Source organism: Rhagoletis zephyria, unplaced genomic scaffold, assembly GCF_001687245.7.
Source record: "Rhagoletis zephyria isolate East Lansing unplaced genomic scaffold, Rhagoletis_zephyria_1.1 Rzeph_scaffold_00017, whole genome shotgun sequence".
Lineage (NCBI taxonomy): Eukaryota > Metazoa > Arthropoda > Insecta > Diptera > Tephritidae > Rhagoletis > Rhagoletis zephyria.
The window spans coordinates 724,629-746,153 of record NW_016157101.1 but is presented as its reverse complement, the minus strand read 5'-3'; the positions used below and the strand labels follow the sequence as shown (position 1 = coordinate 746,153).

The 21,525-nt window shown below is 35.9% G+C and overlaps 1 protein-coding gene across 8 annotated transcripts in view; it reads left to right on the top strand.

Moving 5' to 3' along the window:
- Nucleotides 1-20,718, top strand: part of sfl (N-deacetylase and N-sulfotransferase sfl) — a 248,848-nt gene extending 228,130 nt beyond the window's left edge. For all 8 annotated transcript variants that reach the window (XM_017613546.1, XM_017613521.1, XM_017613513.1 and 5 more), the window contains 2 exons: nt 13,831-14,183; nt 19,171-20,718. In XM_017613546.1, coding sequence (XP_017469035.1) covers nt 13,831-14,183; nt 19,171-19,273 — 456 coding nt within the window. In that variant the 3' untranslated portion in view covers nt 19,274-20,718. The remainder of the gene's footprint in view (nt 1-13,830; nt 14,184-19,170) is intronic.
- The last annotated feature ends 807 nt before the right edge of the window (nt 20,719-21,525 follow it).

Below are 21,525 nucleotides of genomic sequence, written 5' to 3'. Positions count from 1 at the left end.
TTCAATATTTCGAAATTTAAGGACGCTAATTTACTTAAAATGTATACACCCCGGCTTATCATGTAGCGGTAGCTTTCGGAAAGGTGGAAAACATATATTTAATACTTGCGCCGGGTATTTAATGTTCGGCTCCGCCCGAACTTAGACTTTCTTACTTGTTGTATTTATTTTTTTTTTGCCAAATATTTTTGTTTTTGAATACGAAGACAACGACAAATACCAACAAGTATACGAATACGAAAACAAACACGAAGACAAATTCGGAGCGAATACGAAAACAAACACGAAGACAAATTCGGAGCGAATACGAAAACAAACACGAAGACGAATTCGAAGCGAATACGACGACTAATACGCACACGAATAGAAAGACGAATATGGAGACAAAGGCGAGGAAGAACACGAATGCGAACATGAATGCAAGTTAGAACACGAATGTGAGTATAGGACGAGTACGAAGACCAACACGAATACTATGGCGAAGACAAATACGAATACAGATACGAATTCGAATTCGAATACGACGACGAAGTCAAATACAAAGACGCACACGAACACGAACACAAATACGAAGAGTTATATTAAGATGAATCCGAATGATTGCAAAAAGTATATGACGCTAAATACGAAGGTGAATACGCATGCGATTCGAAGACAGCGACTAGAACGAAGATGAAAAAATCTACGGGACCCTTAAAAAACTGAAAAAAGGCAGAAATTTCGCAGTAACTGGCATTCCTTGTAATAATAAAATACTAAGATAAGGTAGTTATGGTTAAGCAGTTAGAGTTTAGCACATTGGCCAATCCCTACTTTTGCGCTTGCGCTTTGGTAAAATTCGTGTTCGTCGGTATATAATAGCAAAAAAATCTATCTGTAGATAGGTTCGGAAAATTTTAGACGCATATCCGTAAACGGTAAATTTGATTAGACTTATCTGTCCTCAGTGCAACCTCAATCATTTGAGGGTTTAAAATAGCGAAGCTGTGCATGGAGCGCTCCAGAACAGTGCCTCCCTAGTATGCCCTCAATCAAGCAAGCAAAGTTTGCTAGTTGAATCCACGTAATTTTATGCCGATCTAAGAGATTTTTCCGGAATTTAATTTATTTTGCTGCATCGATTAGTGAATAGACTTTCATAACATAGGTTTTAAACATTCAACCTCCCAAACATAGCGCTCCAATTCATATTTATTTCACCAAACACCGCTTAATCTGTAAAGAAGTTCAACACCGATTTCACACTTTGGTTCTATTAAAATAAGTCAAATAGGCGAACTTCTGTGACACAGTTTTTACCTACCACACACATCAGGTAGAAATTTCCGGCGTTTCACATTGGCCTCACATATTTGTGGGAAATATGCATTTCTGCGCCATTAAATGCATTTTATGTTTTATCAGCTAATCTTGCATCTTTAATTAAATACTGGCTTCAAAATGATTTATCATTCAATTAAAATTCGAAATTTATTTTGCTATCATTTTACAAATTCATGCGTCAATAGCTATTGTGCGAGTATTAACGCACGTGTGCCAGCGTGTGTGCACAAAAACTAAATATGTCGGTGCGCTCTTGCTTGCTTCAGATATGAGCATTTTCATAGCGTCACAAACGCAAACAAAATAGTAAATAAGTCAGAGATGAAGTGAAGAATTCTTATAAGGAATGCAGGAGAATCTTTTCATACATACATACATACATACATACACATGGACACTTAAATCCTATTTTCTTGCCACAAAGCAATCGTCGACTTCATCATCTTGCTGCCGCTGTGGTTGTTGTTGCTTGTGGTTGTGCTGGACACACTGCGCAGTAAACCAACGTACGTTAGCACCGAATGGACTGCTTGCTGCCTGCCGATTGTCTGAGAAATGCAACTGCGGTAAGCATACTTGAAAGGATATATGCAACATGCCACTTGAATTATTGCACCGATGCGAATGATGATGAAGTAAATGCGTTTATGTAATTTGTGGTCTACGTACATACATACATATGTACGCACAGTACAACTAGTGTTTGCAGTTGGTATGTACATATGTGTGTGTTTATAAGTTGAGAGCTTTCATGAAAATAGGTTACATATGCATTTAGTATGGCTTCGGAGTAGGTATTCAGATATGTACATTAGGGTGGTCCTTAAAAAATCAATAGAACGATCTGTTCAGTCTCACTCCCTTAATCGGTAATACCACGGTCACAGATAACACATATACATTTTGGTCCCGATTGCCGTCGGTTAAAAAGTTTTCATGGGCTAATCTGAACTTTGACCCCTATGCGGCACGCCGTAACCGACTCCAATCGGGACCAAAATTTATATGTGATGTCTTCGACTATAGTAGTATCGATTTGGAGTATTAGATGAAAAAAAAATAATAATTTTAATTTTTTGAGTCTCCATAGAGAAATCTGAACCCCCCCTGCGACACGCCTTTACCGTCTCCAATCGGGACCATAATTTGTATGTGATATCTTCGATTATAGTAGTATCGACTCAGGGGTTGAAGCTTAGGAAGTCTGATGTACAAATTTGATTCCCGCATTTAAGGGCCACCCCAATGTACATACATATCTACATGTGGATTTGTAGATAATCCTGAAAGGAAGTTTGGTGTACCAATAAGCATATTGGGGCATTCAAGATGACATCTTGGATTGATTTATTCAATTTGTTCTGCTTGATTGCTTGTCATTGGTAGACTTAATTTGCTCGGTCTGTATATTTAGTAGAGGCTGAATGTAGGTTTCTTGAGGTTAGATCAAGACTTTTTTAAGATGGATTTTTCTATTGGAAAATTGGTAGCGCTTCGATTTCCATAACAAACATTTTTGAATTTTATTTTGGATTGCCGACTAGCGGTTTTGTCGACTGTTCTTAAGGTCTAACCTAAATAAAGGACTAAAAGGCCAGGCAAATACAGGTTGGCGTTAGAAATCATTTCTCCTCTACGAACTTACCAGATTCTTTAAGGAATTTAAGTAGTTTATCGAAGCAAAGAGAATGTAGCTCCTTCATTCTAAATACATCCGAGCCAAAAATGTACCATCTCAGACGGCCGAAGGTCAGACAACTACAAAGAAAGTGTTCTGTATTCCAAAGAAGAAGTACACATTGGGTGGTCGATAATACTTAGTGGGCTCGGCGGTTTTTCTTTCTCAATTCGAGAAGAAATTGCGCCACCACTTCCGTCTAGCCATTTCAGCAGACACTTGGTGGTTTTGCAGATATCAGTACTGTACCAATGATTCTCATGAGACTTGTTTCTGAGATTCCTGACGCTCCAAAATATCGAAGTTCGCTGATATATCAACACCACAGTGTTAGTTGGCATTAATAGCTGCTTCTGGTATTTTACTCGTGTCATTACCATTAATGTCCTAACATATTCTGCATCTGTCTGGTGGAAGAAGACGGAAGCGAAGTCCAACGACTAGGCAGAACTTGTGTGACGAGAACAGCACCGACCGCGGCTCGCGAGATTTTTCCTACAGAGTATACATAAGTAACAATACGTCCAGCTACTCTCGAGGTTATACATCGAAATGAGGAAGGATTGTGCATTAGCTTAGTGGAGGTTTAACTTCCAATAATGCCTACCTAAAGAACCAACTGGGACATTGAAAGACCTTAACCCCTAAAAGACAGGCATATTTGGTATACTGATGGCTCCAATATTAATAAGGTCGTGAGATCAGGCGCTTATGGCCGACCACTTAGAAGGATTTTATCGTTAGCATTGAGTAAATTAAGTTTGCTTTTCAGGCTGCGATTCATGCTATCTCTCTACAAATAATGTGGGGCACACGTGGTCACTTCAAAGCCTGTATGCGATTTCTTTCGACTTTTAATACTCATCGGAACCAGGAATCGGTCTTATCTTATTTGGCTACAGTGGAGTCATGGGAATGGACGTGTCAGATTTTCTCGCCGGAAAAGTGGTTGTATAGCGTTTGGTAAGTCCAGGTCCATACATTGATCTGCTTCGGAGCTAGGTTGGACGAAACTATTATTTCTGATTATGAAACAATCGCCACACTACTGGACAGGAATGAAAGTAAAATTCAGGTTAAATTCCTCATCAGGAAAATATCAAGGAGAACCGAGGCATATCTGCGTTCACGTACTATTTATGGGCTTTCTTACTGGCTTGGTAAAGACTAGGGCAGGTTTTGTCACAAGGAACAGCAAACAGCAGATATGTAGACAAGGTGACTTGCTCACTCTCCTCCTCGTAAATTTACCATCATATTTGACCGAATTCGTTTACTAAATTGTTCACTGCTAATTCATTTATAGAGATGTTTTTTTTTTAGCTTAAGATTCATTATTTAGACTATTACTTAGTTGTTGTAGCGCCGTTTTGTCCGTTATCGTAAATAACGGTACTCATTGTGTGTTGTGCACCAAAAGTTCTCTAGTGACTTAGTGGCTTCTACTCTGTTACACAGTCAAAGACAGTGACCGCTCTTGTGTAGCTTAATGCAAAATGCACAGACGTACATATGAATGACCCGACATAAAATTTACTTCGCATCTTAGCTTATGCACGCCACTCACCTGCATTGGACAGCAGGGCACTTGAGATCGAACCACACTTCATGATGACAGCAATGAGTATATGGAACTGAATAATACTCTTGCACACACATACATATGTATGCATGTGGTGGTAACTCATGTCCTACATACATGCATACATACATATATAAATATATAACTATCTTATACTTATTTAGTACATTATTCTTGGTCATTGCCGCAATAGCAATGCCTCGCCACCTGTATGTACAATTTGCCTTTGTACATTAGGGTGGGCTGAAAATCAAATTTTTTAGATCTTTTTTGTTAGTGGCTCTAAAAAAATCTGTGCAAAAGATAGACATTTTCGGTCAATAGCTTTTTACTAAATGAAAAATTTTTAATTAAATTTTAGGCTCATGTTAATCAAAGTTCAAACTGTTAAAAAATTCAAAACTATGAAGAACTAATAGTTTCGAAGATTATTTCAATTCTACTTAAAAAAAATTTAAGGTTTTGTATGTACATTATTATAATATTTACAGGTTAAAATGATCGATGAGTTGATAATTTTACGGGACATTTTTTTTCCTACAAAAAGTACATTTATGAAAGTATTTTCGATTAATTATTATTGAGTTGATTGCGATTTTTAATTGAAAGGCGGTATATATTTTTTTTGTTATTTTTCTATAAAAATACCGAGTAAGCTTTAACCAAAACCATTATGTATAAATCACAGTTTCAAACTTTGTACAAAATTTAGAAAGTTTCAACAAATTTTCATCAAAATTGCAACTTTTTAATCTGAATCTCTAGAATTTTTTTTAGGCCGCAGTTTTGTAGCCCTTATATAGGGTTCTCTTCCATGTAACGTATGTATGAACAAAATCTATTTTTATATGGAAGAAAATGCGCAACTCCCTCGACAAAAAAATTTGAAAAAAATCTACGGTAATTTTTAGTGACTTAAAACTTGCATCTTATTATACTAAAATTTAATGGGCTACAAAACTGCATACTGGGCAAATTTCCAAAAATTCTAAATAAAAATTTTGTAATTTTGAGGAAAGTTTTTTCAAGTTTGATTCATTTTTGTAAACTTCGTGCAATTTTTGAAATCTTTATTTTTGTGGTTTCTTTTATAGATCAAACTATATTTTAAATGAAAATTATTGAAAATAAATAAACAAAATAACAAAAATTTAGCCCGAAAAACATTACCAATATTAAAAAAAAAAAATTAAAAGAATTAAATTTGCGATCGATGTAAGCTAGGAAAAAGGTTGTTGAAATACTTTGAACATTGATTAACCTGGGCGAGCCTTAGATATTGACCGAAAATTTCCATCTTTCGCAGACATTTTTTAGAGCATAATAAACCATATTTTTTGTTATTACCAATAAAAATATTCGGCCCACCCTAATGTACATGTACACATCTAGTGCACCCACAAAACACGCAAAAACCACTTGCTTGCTTTCAAACTGGGATAATCCTTCCAGACTGGTTTTTCGACTGATGACCGAATTATGTGCTTTTCAAGTAAATTATTATGCAATTTTTATGCTACACAGATACAGATGCAATGCACTTGCATCTATGTATGTATGTATGTATGCGAGTGCATACACATCCGTCTGTTGGTTGAAATAAAGTGTTACATCCTGTGTGTGCTAACCACATTTCAAATCCTATTTGTCAAGTGTAACACATTACGTTGTTGGTTTTGTTGTTGCTGTCGTTAGTGAAAACTGCGTATACTTCTCGGCACTTGAAATGTTTATGACAAGCCATTTCATACGGCGCAAGCAAAACCACATATCAGTCTTGGACTTGATTGCGTGTCCTCTTTAAAAACCCTGAAGGAACAACAAACAATTCTCAACTAATGGAATTTTGGTGAGACAGAAGTTGTTAGTTGGTTATAAGACACACTCCAGCTTTGACATTGAAGATAGTGAATTTTTTACTTATTAAGGTCATCCCTTGTCAAATTTGGTTTGTGCCATAAAAGTTGAATATGTCTTCCAAACAAAGTCGGTTCTAAAACATTCTAAGAAAATGAAAATACTTTACCAAGAGCTCAGAGAGGTCATTTGGGTTCGGTAGCGAGTATCCCAAAAAAGCGTCACTTTGCATCATGAATTTTTGTTTACTTTAACATTTCTCCTCTTCTTCACAAAAATAATCGATAAATCTAGTTTGGACATCGAAAGGTTCTTGGTTTAATCTGAGATTATTTCATAGTAATTACAGAATAACGAGGGAGGAATTTCCTATAGCTAATTCGAAAATTCGAACATTCCAAGCATTTTATAGCTTCTCAAACAATAAATTTGCCGTTCGGGACAGATTGTGAACATTTTGTGTGAGAACATGAATACGCACACCACAAAATCGAAAGAGAAGCTCTGCCAAGCGCAAGAGGGATTTTTTGTTCAGGAAAAAGATCTGCACCGTTCACTCGATTTTTAAAAATGGGGTGTCAAATCAAAAGCGCTTGGCCTATAGATGTGCAAACTGGTTTTATTTTTTCAAACAGAATTGCCACCTGTAGAACAATTGAATTCATATTATTTAAAAAGCAATGCCATAATAGCCGCGCCACTCGTTCGATTTTCCCAAATGAGGTGTCAATTTAAAAAGCTTGGTATTACTTTTCTGAAAAAAGTTGCCACCTTTTAAAAAAATTATATTCAAATTATCTAAAAAACATAATAAAATATTACAAAATGGGTATCAATAGAAATGATTTTGAAAATCTTTCTTTCTTAACTAAACTTTAGGAGGATTGCCACCTGTTTAAAAATTCAAATTAAATTTGAATTAAGGAAATTAAATAGGGAAAACAATTCCAACATATGGGTGCGAAACGAAAGGGGGCTTAGAAAGTAGCAGTTTGAAAATATTTTGAAGTGGGTTGCCATCTGCTTGAAATGTCGACTTTAGTTAACTTATCTACTCGTTTGAAATGTGAAGCGAAAGAGTGTTAAAAAACTTAAGTTTGAACATTTAGAATATTTGAAAAGGTTTGCCACGTGCTTATAAAGTGAAATTCAAATTATTTAAGAAGTTGGATGAATTATTAAAAGATGGGTATTATAGAAATGATTTTTGAAAAAGCTTTATTTCTGAAATATATTTAGGAGGGTTGCCACCTGTTTAAAAAATCCAACTCAACTTAAATTAGGGCAATTACCTAATTCAAATATGTGTTTTAAAATTTGTTAAGAAATCTTTAGCTTAAACACTATAAATATTTTTTGGGTGTTTAAAGAGGCTTTCCACCTATTCAAATATTGAAATTATTTAAAAAGTCAAATGCATTATTAAAATATGAGGGTCAATCGTATTGGGGTTGAAAAGGCTTTATTTCTAAAATGTATTTAGGAGGGTTGCCACGTATTCTATAACCTGCATTCATATTATTTAATGAGTTAATTGAATTTTTAAGGGATGGATATCAATCGAAATGGGTTTGAAGAGGCTTCCAGGTTGGTTTCGCAATTCACTTCCGAGTGAATTTGAGCCAAATTCGCTTCGAACTTAAACTAAACTTTGTAGAAGTTTATTCGAAAATAAATTGTATAACCTGAAAAATAAAGACCTTGCCTTTTTTGAAATTAGAAACATTTTATCGGGTGATTTAAAATTTGATCATATTAAAAACCTATTATGCGAAAGTGCTGCACAGATTTAGAAGAAATATGACACTCGAATCGCTTATACCTTACTAATATTTGGAATAGTTTGAAGGTTTTTGAAATGCTATCTTGGTGGTGGTATTTGCGAAAAAAGAATTTTATCGAGCTTTATGGCAGGAAAGTTAAACTAATCTAGAATTGTTCAAGTTACCACTTTCGTGTGCTGTATAAACTGCAAATCTTTGCTGTCGGGTTGGCTCTCCATGAATATCACCGTTGAGTACAAGCGTCCGTTGCGAGTGGATGTATATGTGTGTGTATGTGCCTGAATGCAGTCAGTGGGGCGTAATTGCATGGACTTTCTCAATTCACACCTTGCACGCATTAACACATTCACTCGGAGCACATTTCATCATATGCACTTACATACATACATACGTATGAACACACATATATGTTATATAAAAGTGTAAATGTGTTACTTGCTGCTTCTTCTTCACCCAATTGTACACTTTATTTGTGGCTTTTGGTTTTTATGCAACGTGTTGCACAATTTTCGGGTTTATTGTCTAAAAGTTTTTCAATTTTTAACCGCAATACTGTTTGAATTGCACTTCGTCATCTGCTGCCACTCTAATCCCTTTTTTCATGTCGGCAACCAATCATCATTTCACACCCATCCAAGTTGTTATGCCATATGTTTCCCCATTCAGTTTGTCGTATGCACTCGTATGTGTGTATGTATGTAGTACGAGCGTGTTTGTGTGGCAACTTAACAATCCTTATCAATTCAATTTGTGGCCACACAAATCCTTACTTACTGAATGTGTACTTACTTACTTACAAATACCTACTTACAAAGGGAACCCCAAATTGTTTTGTAAGTTAAGTCGTTGCATATTTTTAGGTGCATTTAACCGTTTTACACTTATCGGCTTACACATTGTTTTCTAAGTGAAGTATTTTAGCTTTTATGCATTTATTTGCATTTCTATTTAAATACTATTTTGCTTATGGAGATTGCACTAAGTAGGTAGATATATACATACATATGTGGATATTAAGTACATATGCACATAAATATGTAATTCTTACATATGTACATGCCTATATATGTAATAATATTCTTGTTCACGTTATACAAAGTCGTATAAAATGAAATGAAGCTGCTCAGGTTACTTCAACAATCAAAATCGATAAATGTTTTCAGCATCGGATAGGTACTGATAATAAGAAACGAGTTCTAAAGGACACTGAAACTGAATATCTCTTATTATATGGGGACGTGACATTCTTGTAACAATCTTGACGATTCTTGTGAACGTGACGAAGCCTTACAACTTCTGGAAATAATACTTTAAATCTTTGAGCAGAAATTGAATTTCATAAAAAGCAGAACAAAGACCGAACAGGAGAAAAGCTCGTGAATCTAGTTATGTCGTTTGAGAAAAAGCAAATCGATTCAACTTTAGCCAGCTAGATTCTTCTTATGAGGTAATCAAGCTGATAGTTCATTCATTCTTTTTCATAAGCCATTTTTCAATGGTACTAACCGGTGAAACTACATACAGTGACGGGAAAATAAATGGGCATGCGACATTTCAACAAATTTTCGCTATTTCTTATTGTGTATTTAATATTTATTATTTTTTCTGAAAGCATAGTTCACTATCTAACAAAAACCATTTAAATTTTGTACAAAAATTATGAAAAATCGACAAAATTTCAAACTTTTTAATCAGAATCTCTGAGCCTATTCAATTTTTTTCTGACCGTTTATGCACGTTCTTCTGTATAAAGTATTTTTTTTTTGTTTATATGGAGGAAAATGCACAACCCCGCCAGCAAAACAAAAAAAAAAAATCCAAAAATCAAAAATCAACGGTAAGTCCTATCTACTTCAAACTTGCATTGTAATATAAAAAAAATTTATGGGCTACTAAACTGGAAACTTAGATTTTTTGAAAAAAATAGCAAAGAAAAACTATTTAAAACTGTCTGAAATATCGCGTCCTTATTTATTCGCCCAACACCCTATGTAAGTTTCTGGTTCTAAAAATGCAAGGTAATAATGATACACATGACTTCGAGATCAAGTTTGATAATGCTGCTCTCGGCGTCAGTAGGGAAAGTGGTTCCGTGCCGTGAAAAGGGTGGGAGCGATTTAGCTTCACCAAAAGGATTGATTATTCACAATCAACTTTCATAAGGGGATTCAGTGAATCGAGTAGGGGGAGCCTCAAGTAGATCTGTTTGAGTTGTTAGAACAGTTCTACCATATATATAGAGTTCTTATATAGTGGTCTGGTCTCAATAAGGTGACAGCTACATACATAAGTATTGCTGTTCTTCGTTTCAGACAGACATCTCAATGACAGTCGGTACTCGTGTGCTACTCTTGTATTCTTCTCGCCAGCACGAACCGCTGTACTAAAACTTTTTTCTCCCGAATAGAAATTCCTATATGGATATCACAAGAAGGGATGAGTGAGTGGAAAGTGTAACCACTTCACAAATCTTTAAAAATTGTTCGAAGCACAATGACAAAGTGGAACGATTCTCGCGATGCCCTAGGCCAGACTACTTCCAAGCTGAGGTTTAGCATTTACAGAAGCGCTAAATAAACTTTTAACCGATATAGTAGGTAAATATATTTCCATTTTCAGAGAAAACCGAGTTTTGAACGCAGCTGTTAGCTCTGTCATGATTAACTCGACAATTTGTCTAGTCCTTCGCTGATCTCTGCAGGAGTTGACTAAATAGAAAATTCTCCTTTAGGCTCCCAGACACAGGGGTATAGAGAGGAACTGTTCTGCGGACGAACTTGCAAGGCAAGGCATGATCAAGCAGATTCTTTTAGCAAAAGGGGGCATTAAGACAGATGGATCTCGTAAGAGGTCTGGTCTGGAAGTTTGTGTTTCTTTAGGATATATCCAACACTGACGGGCGACTGTCTTATAGATAAAAATGCAGAGCTGCTCGGCGAACCGTTTCGAAAGCGTATCACAATGATGCTCTCAGCACTAATTGGGTTCTGGACAAGTGCTAAGGCGAGGCTTCTACCAACAAGCCAACCGTTTCGTAGATGATGTGGAAGTGGGAAAAATCGTGCACTGTCCTGGGGCAAATTGTGATGAATTAGGTTGGCTTTCTTTAACCACAGTTGTGAAGTTGCGGATGCAAGTCTAAATGATGAAATTCTTCAAAGGAATCTAAATGGTTCAGCAAAGTGGCCTAAATACGTCGCTGTTCACCCGTGGTAGCCACACCTACCTATTCGCTCTATTATTACTTAATCTTTGCTAAATAAACCTCCAATACCATTTGGCTTACATAAGTATAACCACATTTTCATAGTCATCCCTAATACTGTGGGCAAATATTTACCTACATACATATATACATATATCCTAATTATTTACTGAAATTGATTTTGTTTGCAATCGAAGTGATGCATTGGTAATTACTTCGATTACAGAATGTAGATAAATCTAAATATTTTCAAGCTCTGCGTTAAACCAAACGGTTATCAAAATTAGTTAAATAACACAACTAAATGGCTGGTTAAATTCGCTTTCCAATGATTATCACGAAACCACAATCAGTAAAAGCTGAATTTCGGATTTCCAGACCAGCAGAAGTTGCATATTTCGATTTAATTGGATTTGTGGTAATGGCCTAATAATCTATGTCTTTTAAAACATATACATACATAAATACAAAGCCTGTATGTATGCATGTGGTGTGGTGTACATTTCAGCTGTCAGCAAAGTTACTGGTATTTATATAAATGTAAATCCATTTTGCAAATAACTAATTATAACTCCCTCCACTGTATCGTATGAAGTGTTTGCTGTCTAATTTTTGATTTAAATTAACGTCAACTAGTGGTTTTGGTTAGTCGTTTTTCTTATTGGATATAGTAGTTTAATGCTACTGTACATACTGGAGCTATCAGATTTTTGCACAATAAAACTATAAAGTTACATGAATGCGAGATTCAAGCCATTTTGTATACATAGCACTGAAAAACATTGTATACATCGGAAAATAACAAATAAAAAATTAAGAATTGTATGAAAATTTGCGCTAGTTTGGCTTTCTGTTATTTTCAACAAATCAAATCCGAACGTCGGTTCCATTGCAATGGAATATGAAACTTTTTTCATTTCGATTTTTATTTACAGTTGTCCAATAAAATAACGGGAGTGCGATATTTTTGCCATTTTTCACTATTTTTCCTCTGTTTATTTGATATTAATTATTTTTATTTTATAAAAGTCTAGCTGGTTATACAACAAACACCATATCGTCACTAGACACGAATAAAGGCGCGAGCTCGAAAGTTGACGTCGAAAAAAGACGCATAAAAAAACTTTAGCGTCAAAAACTCTTAACATACTTCGCCGAAGTTTTTCAGAGGCATCTTTTTTCGCAAAATTTTTTTACACGCCTTTTTTCGCCGCCAAAACACTATCGCGCCTTTATTCGTGTGTAGTGACGATATACATGCGATCACATTTTAAACATTGTACATAAAAAATTATAAAATTTCTGCAAAAATTCACCAAAATTTCAAACATTTTCGTTCGACAATTTTCTTTTATATGTAAGACGCTGCCAGCAAAAAAAAACTGCCAAAAAATAATGGGATTTTTTAGCAGCTTGAAGCCTACACTTCATTATACAACAATTGAATGGGCTGCAAGACTGCATCGAAGACTTTTATTTATAAAAGTCAGCAATCAAAATGACTTTACTCTACTTACTTTTATTTATAAGAATCTTCGATTATTGATGATTTTCACCAAATTATTTTTATTGAAGATGTTTTTTTTTTTAATAAATAAAGGCCTTCGATAACTGTTATCATGAGAAAAATAAAATCGAAATCAAAAATAAGTCTTTGACTGATGGGCAGAGAGAGCTTTTACTCTGCACGCAACTATACCAAATGTATAGAAAGCTTAAAAGAGCTTTGCCCGCGGGCAAGGCGGTGCCCATCACCGATATAAAATATACAGACGGCTTTGAAGAGTTCCGCCCGCTGGCGCTGTTTTGAGCATCACTGATAAAAATATACCATAGCTCTATAGAAAACTTAAAAGGACGTTCAGTGATGATCATAAAGAGCTTTTTTCTCTTTGATCGGTCATATATGCAAAACAAGTTATATATAGCTGGCACAAAGTAAAGGCTCTATCTAACCAACACTGATATAAAATCTGTAAAAAGTTCTAAAAAGCACGAGGGAATATGTTGTGATCATGACTGGTCTAGACCAGGGAGATTTTTTATCCTGTTCTTGCATATATATATACATATATCGATGATGGGCAACGTTTTGCCCGCGTGCAGAGCTTTCAAAAGCTTTCCATACATTTTGTATAGACGTACACAGAGCAAAAGCTCTATCTGCCCATCGCTGATGTAAAGAAAAGGTATAGAAAGCTTTTAAAAATTATCTAATCCCATCACTGATATACACGAAAGCAACAATGAGAATTTCAACACACTCTGTACGTTAAAAGGTGAAGCGTTAACATATTAAAAGAGTAGACAATTCTCTGGAAAATACTAAATATTTGTTTTTAATGCCCAACTACCTATGTACGTATCTAACTCTTTCTCTCTTTCTCACTTCAATTCGCAGGTAATAACAGCAGGCGATTCAGCACCAAAAGCTCTAAAGGATTTGCGTAATCGCTGTCTAAATCCTGGCAAATATGCTCAACATCTGGAGCACTGGCTGGCCTACTATCCCGCCCAACAATTGCATATCATCGATGGCGAACAGCTGCGACTCAATCCGGTGGATGTGATGAACGATTTGCAACGTTTCCTCAAAATACAGCCGACATTCGATTATTCGTATCATTTGCGTTTCGATGCGAAGAAGGGATTTTTCTGTCAAGTGGTGAGCGAGAAGCGCAATAAATGTTTGGGCAAATCGAAGGGGCGTCAATATCCAACGATGGATGAACGTAGCGCCAAGCTGCTGCAGCGGTAAGTACTTACTTGAGCGCACACAGATGCGAATACGTACATATGTATGTATGTTAGTGGTATGTTATGTGAACAAAATGTGAGCAGATTCTCATGCACAACATGCATGGAATGAAACGCCGCGTCTACAATTGGCTACCAGTCAAGTGCAAAGCGTGTGTGCGAATGCACCCAGATTGTGGCGAATTGTGTAGTGAACTGCAAAATGACGATTGCTGTACTCCACGCGCTTCCGCACCGGGCACTCACTTACATACATACCTGGCTGTGCTAAAAAAAAAACCCCCTCATACCCACTTGAATGTAGTACAGCTTTGCGCGCCGCTTCCGAGAAATGCCGACGATATTCAATTGAGGTTTTGTGTGCAGAGATTTGCATGCTACTCCTGGACGCCTGTGTGTATGCTTTCATATCTAAATGGTTTTGATGTTTTATTTTCGGTTTTATTTTTAATTTTATTTGCTTGATTTTGCTTGCCTGCCAAATGGCATTGCGGCCAGTATTGCAACAGTGACAGTGACGGCAGCGGCAGCAGCGGTTTAGGTAAAGTGCATTTCACTGTTTCCTAAATTGCTTTTCCGTTTTTGTTTCAGCTTCATATGTTTGTATGTATGTATGCATGTAGTGTTGTACACGTTTCGCTTGGTGGACGTGTTTCAGTTCGCCTGCTCTTTTTTTTTAAAATTTTCACATTTTTCGCCACCTACTTTTTCAGCTACGTTTTTCCGACCATCAAACTTCCCATCATGCCTTTGTTATCAAACCAGCAAGGCCGGAATGTAGCATCCTGCAGCGACAGTTTCATCCGCTGCTTTCATTCAGTTTTAAAGTTCTCCATTCAGTTTGCAAAGTCTCTGATCCAGTTTTTCACTCAATAGCCTGCTTTTTTTTGCTAATTTTGCGATATGGCGAGCACATGAGTGCGCGTCATTTTGTATGAGTTGGTGTGGCATCGAGCTTATGCATAAGTGAACATACGAGGATATGTGCAAATGCACGCTTGTGCACTACGAGGGTTGCTTTTCTCAATTTCAAAGTATTCTGCTTGTGTGTGATTTATGTGAAGTATTACGGTTATGCAGCATACGACGAATCTAATTGTAAGAGCCATTGTATTGCAGTCTGGAAATCGTTCACTTATTTTAATTTCTTTAATACCTAATATACACGATTTCAGGGCCTCGTGTTTGCAAAACTGGGGTTAATAGGTTTCTTAACAAAACAATTTCTAAAATATGAGCCTACGCCTGGAGTCTATAGTAATTTGAAGCCTTCGACTCACAGTAATACTCCGTAGCTTGGCACTGGGCGGAGTTATCGAGTTGACTGCCAACAGTTTGCCGCACGCTTATACTCATTTTTTCAAAGTGCTGAGTTCTTAGTGTAGTTATAACTCTTCGTTAAACTCTACTAAACAGTTTAAAGGGTATTTTTTTTATAGGTATAGAATTTTCTAGAGGGATAGCTGTCGAAGTAAAAACATGTGTTTTTTTCATTTGTATTCAGTATACTTTCGCTAATTACCATGCAAGGACTTACACCGGAGTAACCTGTACAAATCGTGGAAATTTATTTACGAAAGACCAGCTATGCACGAAGCAAAGGATTTTAGCTGGAGCAAAGAGCTAAAAAAAATCATTTGCTTCTTAGCTCGGTAATGAAAAATTTTCAGTTAATAAATTTACTAATTTTTTTGCCACTCAAAATCACCGTGTTAAACAGCGAAGAGCTCCTACAGCATCTATATGCATTACTGCATTAAGAAAAAATTTTCAAAAAAATAAAAATAATCGCCTACATTTTTTGGCGGTTATGGCTCGATATGTAAGCAAATAAAGAAATATGAAAAGCTTTTTATTGGAAGCAGGAGCGGAGCTCCGAAGCCCTAGTTGTATTTGAAAGAAAAGTTCTATGACTCAAAAAAAAAACCATCCGATTTATGGGCCCAAAGAATAATAAATTGAAAGAAACGAAGACAAATTACTGACTCTTTAACTCAGCGGCGACACTGTAGAAAGCACTTACAAAATCAAAATTAGTCCACCTCACTGAGTAGTCTTGTTAAAATGAGCTTGAGCTATTGAATTATCTCGCAAACTATACATATAGTGTTGGAAAAATAATGGAAACTTTTTATTTTGTCCAGTTTTGGCTATATTTCCTTTTGGTCGATCTTTAATATATATATTTTTTAATTCTAGCGCAATATACATAGAACAAGAGCCATATAAATCCACAATTTTACTAAAATCAAAATTTTACTAAAATCAAAATTTTACTAAAATCAAAATTTTACTAAAATCCCCCAAAAATTTCAACCTTTAATTCAGAAATATTAGAAATTTGTATCAATATGAAAGTAAGAGTGCTACTTAAATATCTCAAATATTTCACTGACCTGGCTCGGAAACTTGTACACATTATCTTTATTTGAAATCTCATTTTTTTTTTTTTTTGAACTTTAAGTAGTAACTAGCTAGAGTAGTTAAATCTGAAAGGTCAATAAGCTATAACTACTTTATCTCTTTTAAGCTACATAAAATTGCAATGTGAATTCTTTGTTCGGGGTAAACTTACAAAATATCGAACCGAATTTAACGAACAAACTGGTGCTCACAATTTAAATATTTCCGACTACCCTCGTACGCGCGGGCATGCATATGTTTTATAAATATGTCATTCACTGTTGTTATTGTCGGCTCGACATTCTTTGTACGTTAGTCTACTGCCGCTTCCTAATAATGTCCACTTAATTAAAATTGGATTAAGCTCATGGATTTTAATAAAGTTCGTTTTGTATAAAATACCGGCACCAAAAAAAAAGCCCATAATTATTACTCACATACTGGGAAAATGCAGTAAATGACATATACTGGAGCTTATGCGGTAGCGTTGAAATACAATACATACAACTTTTAATTAATTGAAGATTAATAGTATTTACGGGATAAATTATATAATTATAATTTGAAATATAAAAGCTAAATAAATCAGATTAAATATGCATAAGGAATTATTACTAATAATAATAATAATTCTGACCGTCGTTGGCGAAGCTACTTCAAAATAGTGACTTAAGTGTTTCAGTACATATAAAACAAGCGCTGAGTTGCCTTATAAAGGATATTATTCAGCTTTAGAGTATTTTGTACTCGCTAAAGGATGCTCGTCGAGCTGCAATTAAGATACGAATGTAAGCATGCCTTACTCCTTTTCAGGAAAGTTCGCTATGTTGTGGAATAGCTTGAACCTTTCAATACTTACGGTGCTGTTGATCTTAAGTACCGTCTACAACATAATAGTGGCAAAGGGTTCTAAATATCGCAAAAGGGTTCTAAACATCGGGATGCAGTATCTTACTTTAACGGTGGACTACAAACTTCAAAAGCCACGAAGGCACAAATGGTGTGCAATTGTTAGGCAGGCAAGTCGTGGGGATGTAATCCAATTGTCCTGAGATTAATGTACACCATGATAGTAAGACCAGCCGCCTCATCGTCTCGATCTCCTTGTCCCTGGCGGTGGGGCTTAAGTGGTGCCGGGGACAGCACCATGAATCAAGAGGGGTACTGGGTATAGGTTGCTCATCCGTAGGTCGTGTTGCGGCCCTACCATCCTACCTATGTATATATTCCCGACCAGCTCTTCTTCTTTCCTTCCTCCTCAAAGCACTTTAAACCAGTGGTGTTGAGTTACCCGTGGCGATGGATGAATGACCAGTAAAACTTGATGAACTGGCCGCTAGCGGTCCCCTCCGATGCCCGTACAAGATCGGTTTTATAAGTGCCTTGTCACGGTGTACCCTCTAAATAAACACCAACGTCTAGCCTGTGTATGTATTCCAGGAGCGATGCGCACTGGCCCGATTGCAGGCAGCCAATCGTAATTTCCCAAACTTCGCAAGAGGGCTTTGACAAAGGAAGGACCCTATCATTTAGCGACGTGGAAAAGCTGAAATCCCAGCTCTCACCATCCCTTTTCCCCAAAGATGATATAAACAAGGTACTTGTTCGCGAGAAGGATGTCAAAAAGCTCTATAGCAAAGCAAACTGTAGTAACTCCGCTACTGGGGCATCCATCTATGCCTCTAGGATAAATCAGTGTGTGCATGTGCGGAATTTCGTGGGCATTTTTCTGCCGGAATTTTACGCCACTAGTGAGTGTGTAGAGCTTAACTTCGTAGAAACTATCGTAATGCGAGAATCCTAGCTCTTAGCGATAGTAAGGCGGTACCCATGCCTTTTCTCTAGTCCTTGCTTGCATTGACCGTTCCTGGCAGTAGGACCAAACAATCAGAAAAGGGCTCAATAAAAAGTTAGTAAGAAGGTGAGAAAAACACTGGCAAAGCACCACAGGACATCGCCAAACCAAAAGCTTAATGGGTTGATACAATGTGTAGAGCTACAGGCTTCTAATTAACCTTCCAAAGTAGATACTGAGAATTATCACAGGCATCTTTACAGCTTACAGGGGTAGGAGGAATTTGCTCAAAATACCTCTGTCGCTTTTGTAACTTAGCTAAAGAAATACCGTTGCACCTACTTCTTGAGCAGGAGGGCGTTTCGAGACGACGACGTCTAGGCTCAATAAGGGCAAAGGATAAGCGCATATGTATGCTCTCTACCACCAAGGAACCTTATAAATTTTCAGGAATTCTAGGGTTTGACGAAGTGTTGTGAAGAGCAGAGGTATCGATTAAAATATCTCGCACTGAAAAATATCGATAACGAAGTTGAATAGTACATCGATATTTTTGATAAATAAAATTATAGCAAAAGCGATATTAAGACTGGTAAATAAATGATGTCTATAAATATCGATTTCCAAGTTGAATAATATGATGAATGTCTGTATTGCAGCAATTCAAGAATAAATTATATTTTATCGTATTACTAGTGACACCGCTTTATCTAATCAAAGCTATTGATGTTAATTATTATTCGGTTTTTTTTTATTAATTTTCATTTCTCGTCTACTCCCATCTAGCTACTACCTTAGCCACAATACAGCCCTTGTGAAACTGCTGAAGAAATTGGGCTCTCGACCCATACCGCAATGGCTGAAAGATGACCTCTCCACGGGTACGTGATAGCTAATGCAATTCCGACGACTGCGCAGCAAACTGCGAAAACAATTCGAATTGGTATTTGTAAGGCTCAAACAACAAACTGATGATAATAGTAACAACGCGATGGCATACGAGGATGAAACGCCTAAAAGTATACAATATAGACATCATAGACGTAACAGCTGGACGCATTTTTAGCGGGAACTATAAGGAGCGGCGCTCGAAAGCAGCAAATCGTTGGATGTCAATAAAGTACTACTTATTCAATTTGATGTACATAATTTAATTGGCAAAATGCTAAATTTAGGCAGTCGTGCGTCGGAGCATACGCAGTCAACGAAAGGAAAATTGAAGCGTAATTGTAAAGGAAATTAAGGCAATTAAAGTCAATATTTATGTAGCTTATAAATACGTATGTAAGTGAAGGAGAAAAATCTGTTATATGTAAGTATGTATACGAGTAAGTAAGCAATATGTGTATGTAAATGTAGTTTTTCCAACTAAGTTATGTATACAAAAGCAAATGTATATTAGATGATGAAAATAGAGGCAGTCAAATGAAAAAAAATTGCGTGTACTGTATTTTTTATGTATCTAATTAGTAATAATTACGCTTGTATGTAGTAGTCAGCAGTGTACACATACTATAGTGTATCTATGTATGTATGTCTATTTGTATATAAATTTACAATACAATTGTTTAGTTACAGTCCATGTGCATAGTGTATAAAAATTAAAAATTAAACATTTAAGCTAGTTAAGTATACATATAAACATAAATACGAATATGTTTTTAGTAAAAATTAGTCTATACAAACATATCCTATAAGTAGTAGTTGTTGTAAATTTGTTTCTATAACAATAACTGCAATCAGCAGCTTTAATTATATGGCGCTAATTATGTGCGAAATAAACAATGCAGCGGCTTGGACAACAAAAAAAAAACAAAAATTTACTTGCACTACACATAAATCACTGTCGGGCGAAAAATTGCGAAATTTATGATTTTCTAAATTAGGGGAAATTTTATGTACATAAATACCTAATTTCGTTTCGATAACAACTGCAGGACATAAAAAATGTTTAACTTCAAAGCAATGCGTTTTCAATTTAAGAAGAAACAATTCACACAAAAATTACACGATTTATTTCTAGATTATGGGCTAGAGGCTAGAAATATTTTCAAAGTTTCAAGTCAGTCAAGCAGAGAGAAATACATCCATCCTTTGAAAAGCGATTTTTTTTCATGGCACAGTAGACATGGAGGTTTGCCATTGCCTGCTGCAACTTTTTATTTTCTTTCGTTTTTGATGTTAGTCGGAAACTGGTTCTGCGGCACTACACCACAGTAGTTATGCTTATACAAGCCCCAATTCCCTACTAATGAATCGTACAGTCTTCCCTTTCTTTTCCGCACCATATTTTTCTTTAAAATAAATCTTTTGCACCCATGACATTTTTTTATATTTGACAAGTAATTTTTAGCAAAGAAAAAACGACTTAAAAAATATATATATCATCCAATGATCAGAACTACACCAGATTAGTATGGGACCACCTCTGAGACACTACCTTTCCGATGCAAAAAGAATTATTGAAATCGGTCGACGTGGTCCAAAGTTATGCGTTAACATACATAAAAAAAATATATATATATATATTCCGACCAACTGATAACCTCCTCCTTTTTTGGAAGTCGGTTAAAAGTATAATTTTAACAGTACCAGGTTGGCCGAGCTTTGCCTGGGGTGCATATACTTTTTAAAGTTTTCAAGATAAAAATTTGTATTGCATAGAAGCATGGCAACCCTGACGGAAAATATTTTCTGGCCAAAGCTCTAATTTCTAGCCAAAGCTACATTTCATTTGATATCCATATTGGCGACGTTTTAGATAAATTGTGTAGGATCGAAAATAAGTGGTAACCTTACACAATTATCCTAAGGGACAACATTTTATATACAATAAAGAAAGCATTGTTTAAGAACCTTTTCTTGGTACCCATGAATAGCAATATTTTACCTTCTTTTTCTAAACAAAAATTAAATAAAGGTGTGATTCAAAACAGGTGGCAACCCTACTAAAAATATTTTTGAATTAGGGATCTGTAAAATACCTTCCCTTTGATACCCATATTATGATGTTTTAATTAATTTGTAACTAATTTCGAATAGGTGGCAACCTTATACTAATCTTCTCGGAGATAGTGCCTATTCAGATAACCTTAAAATCCAAAACATCTGTGTACAAAATTTCATCAAAATCGTTAGAGC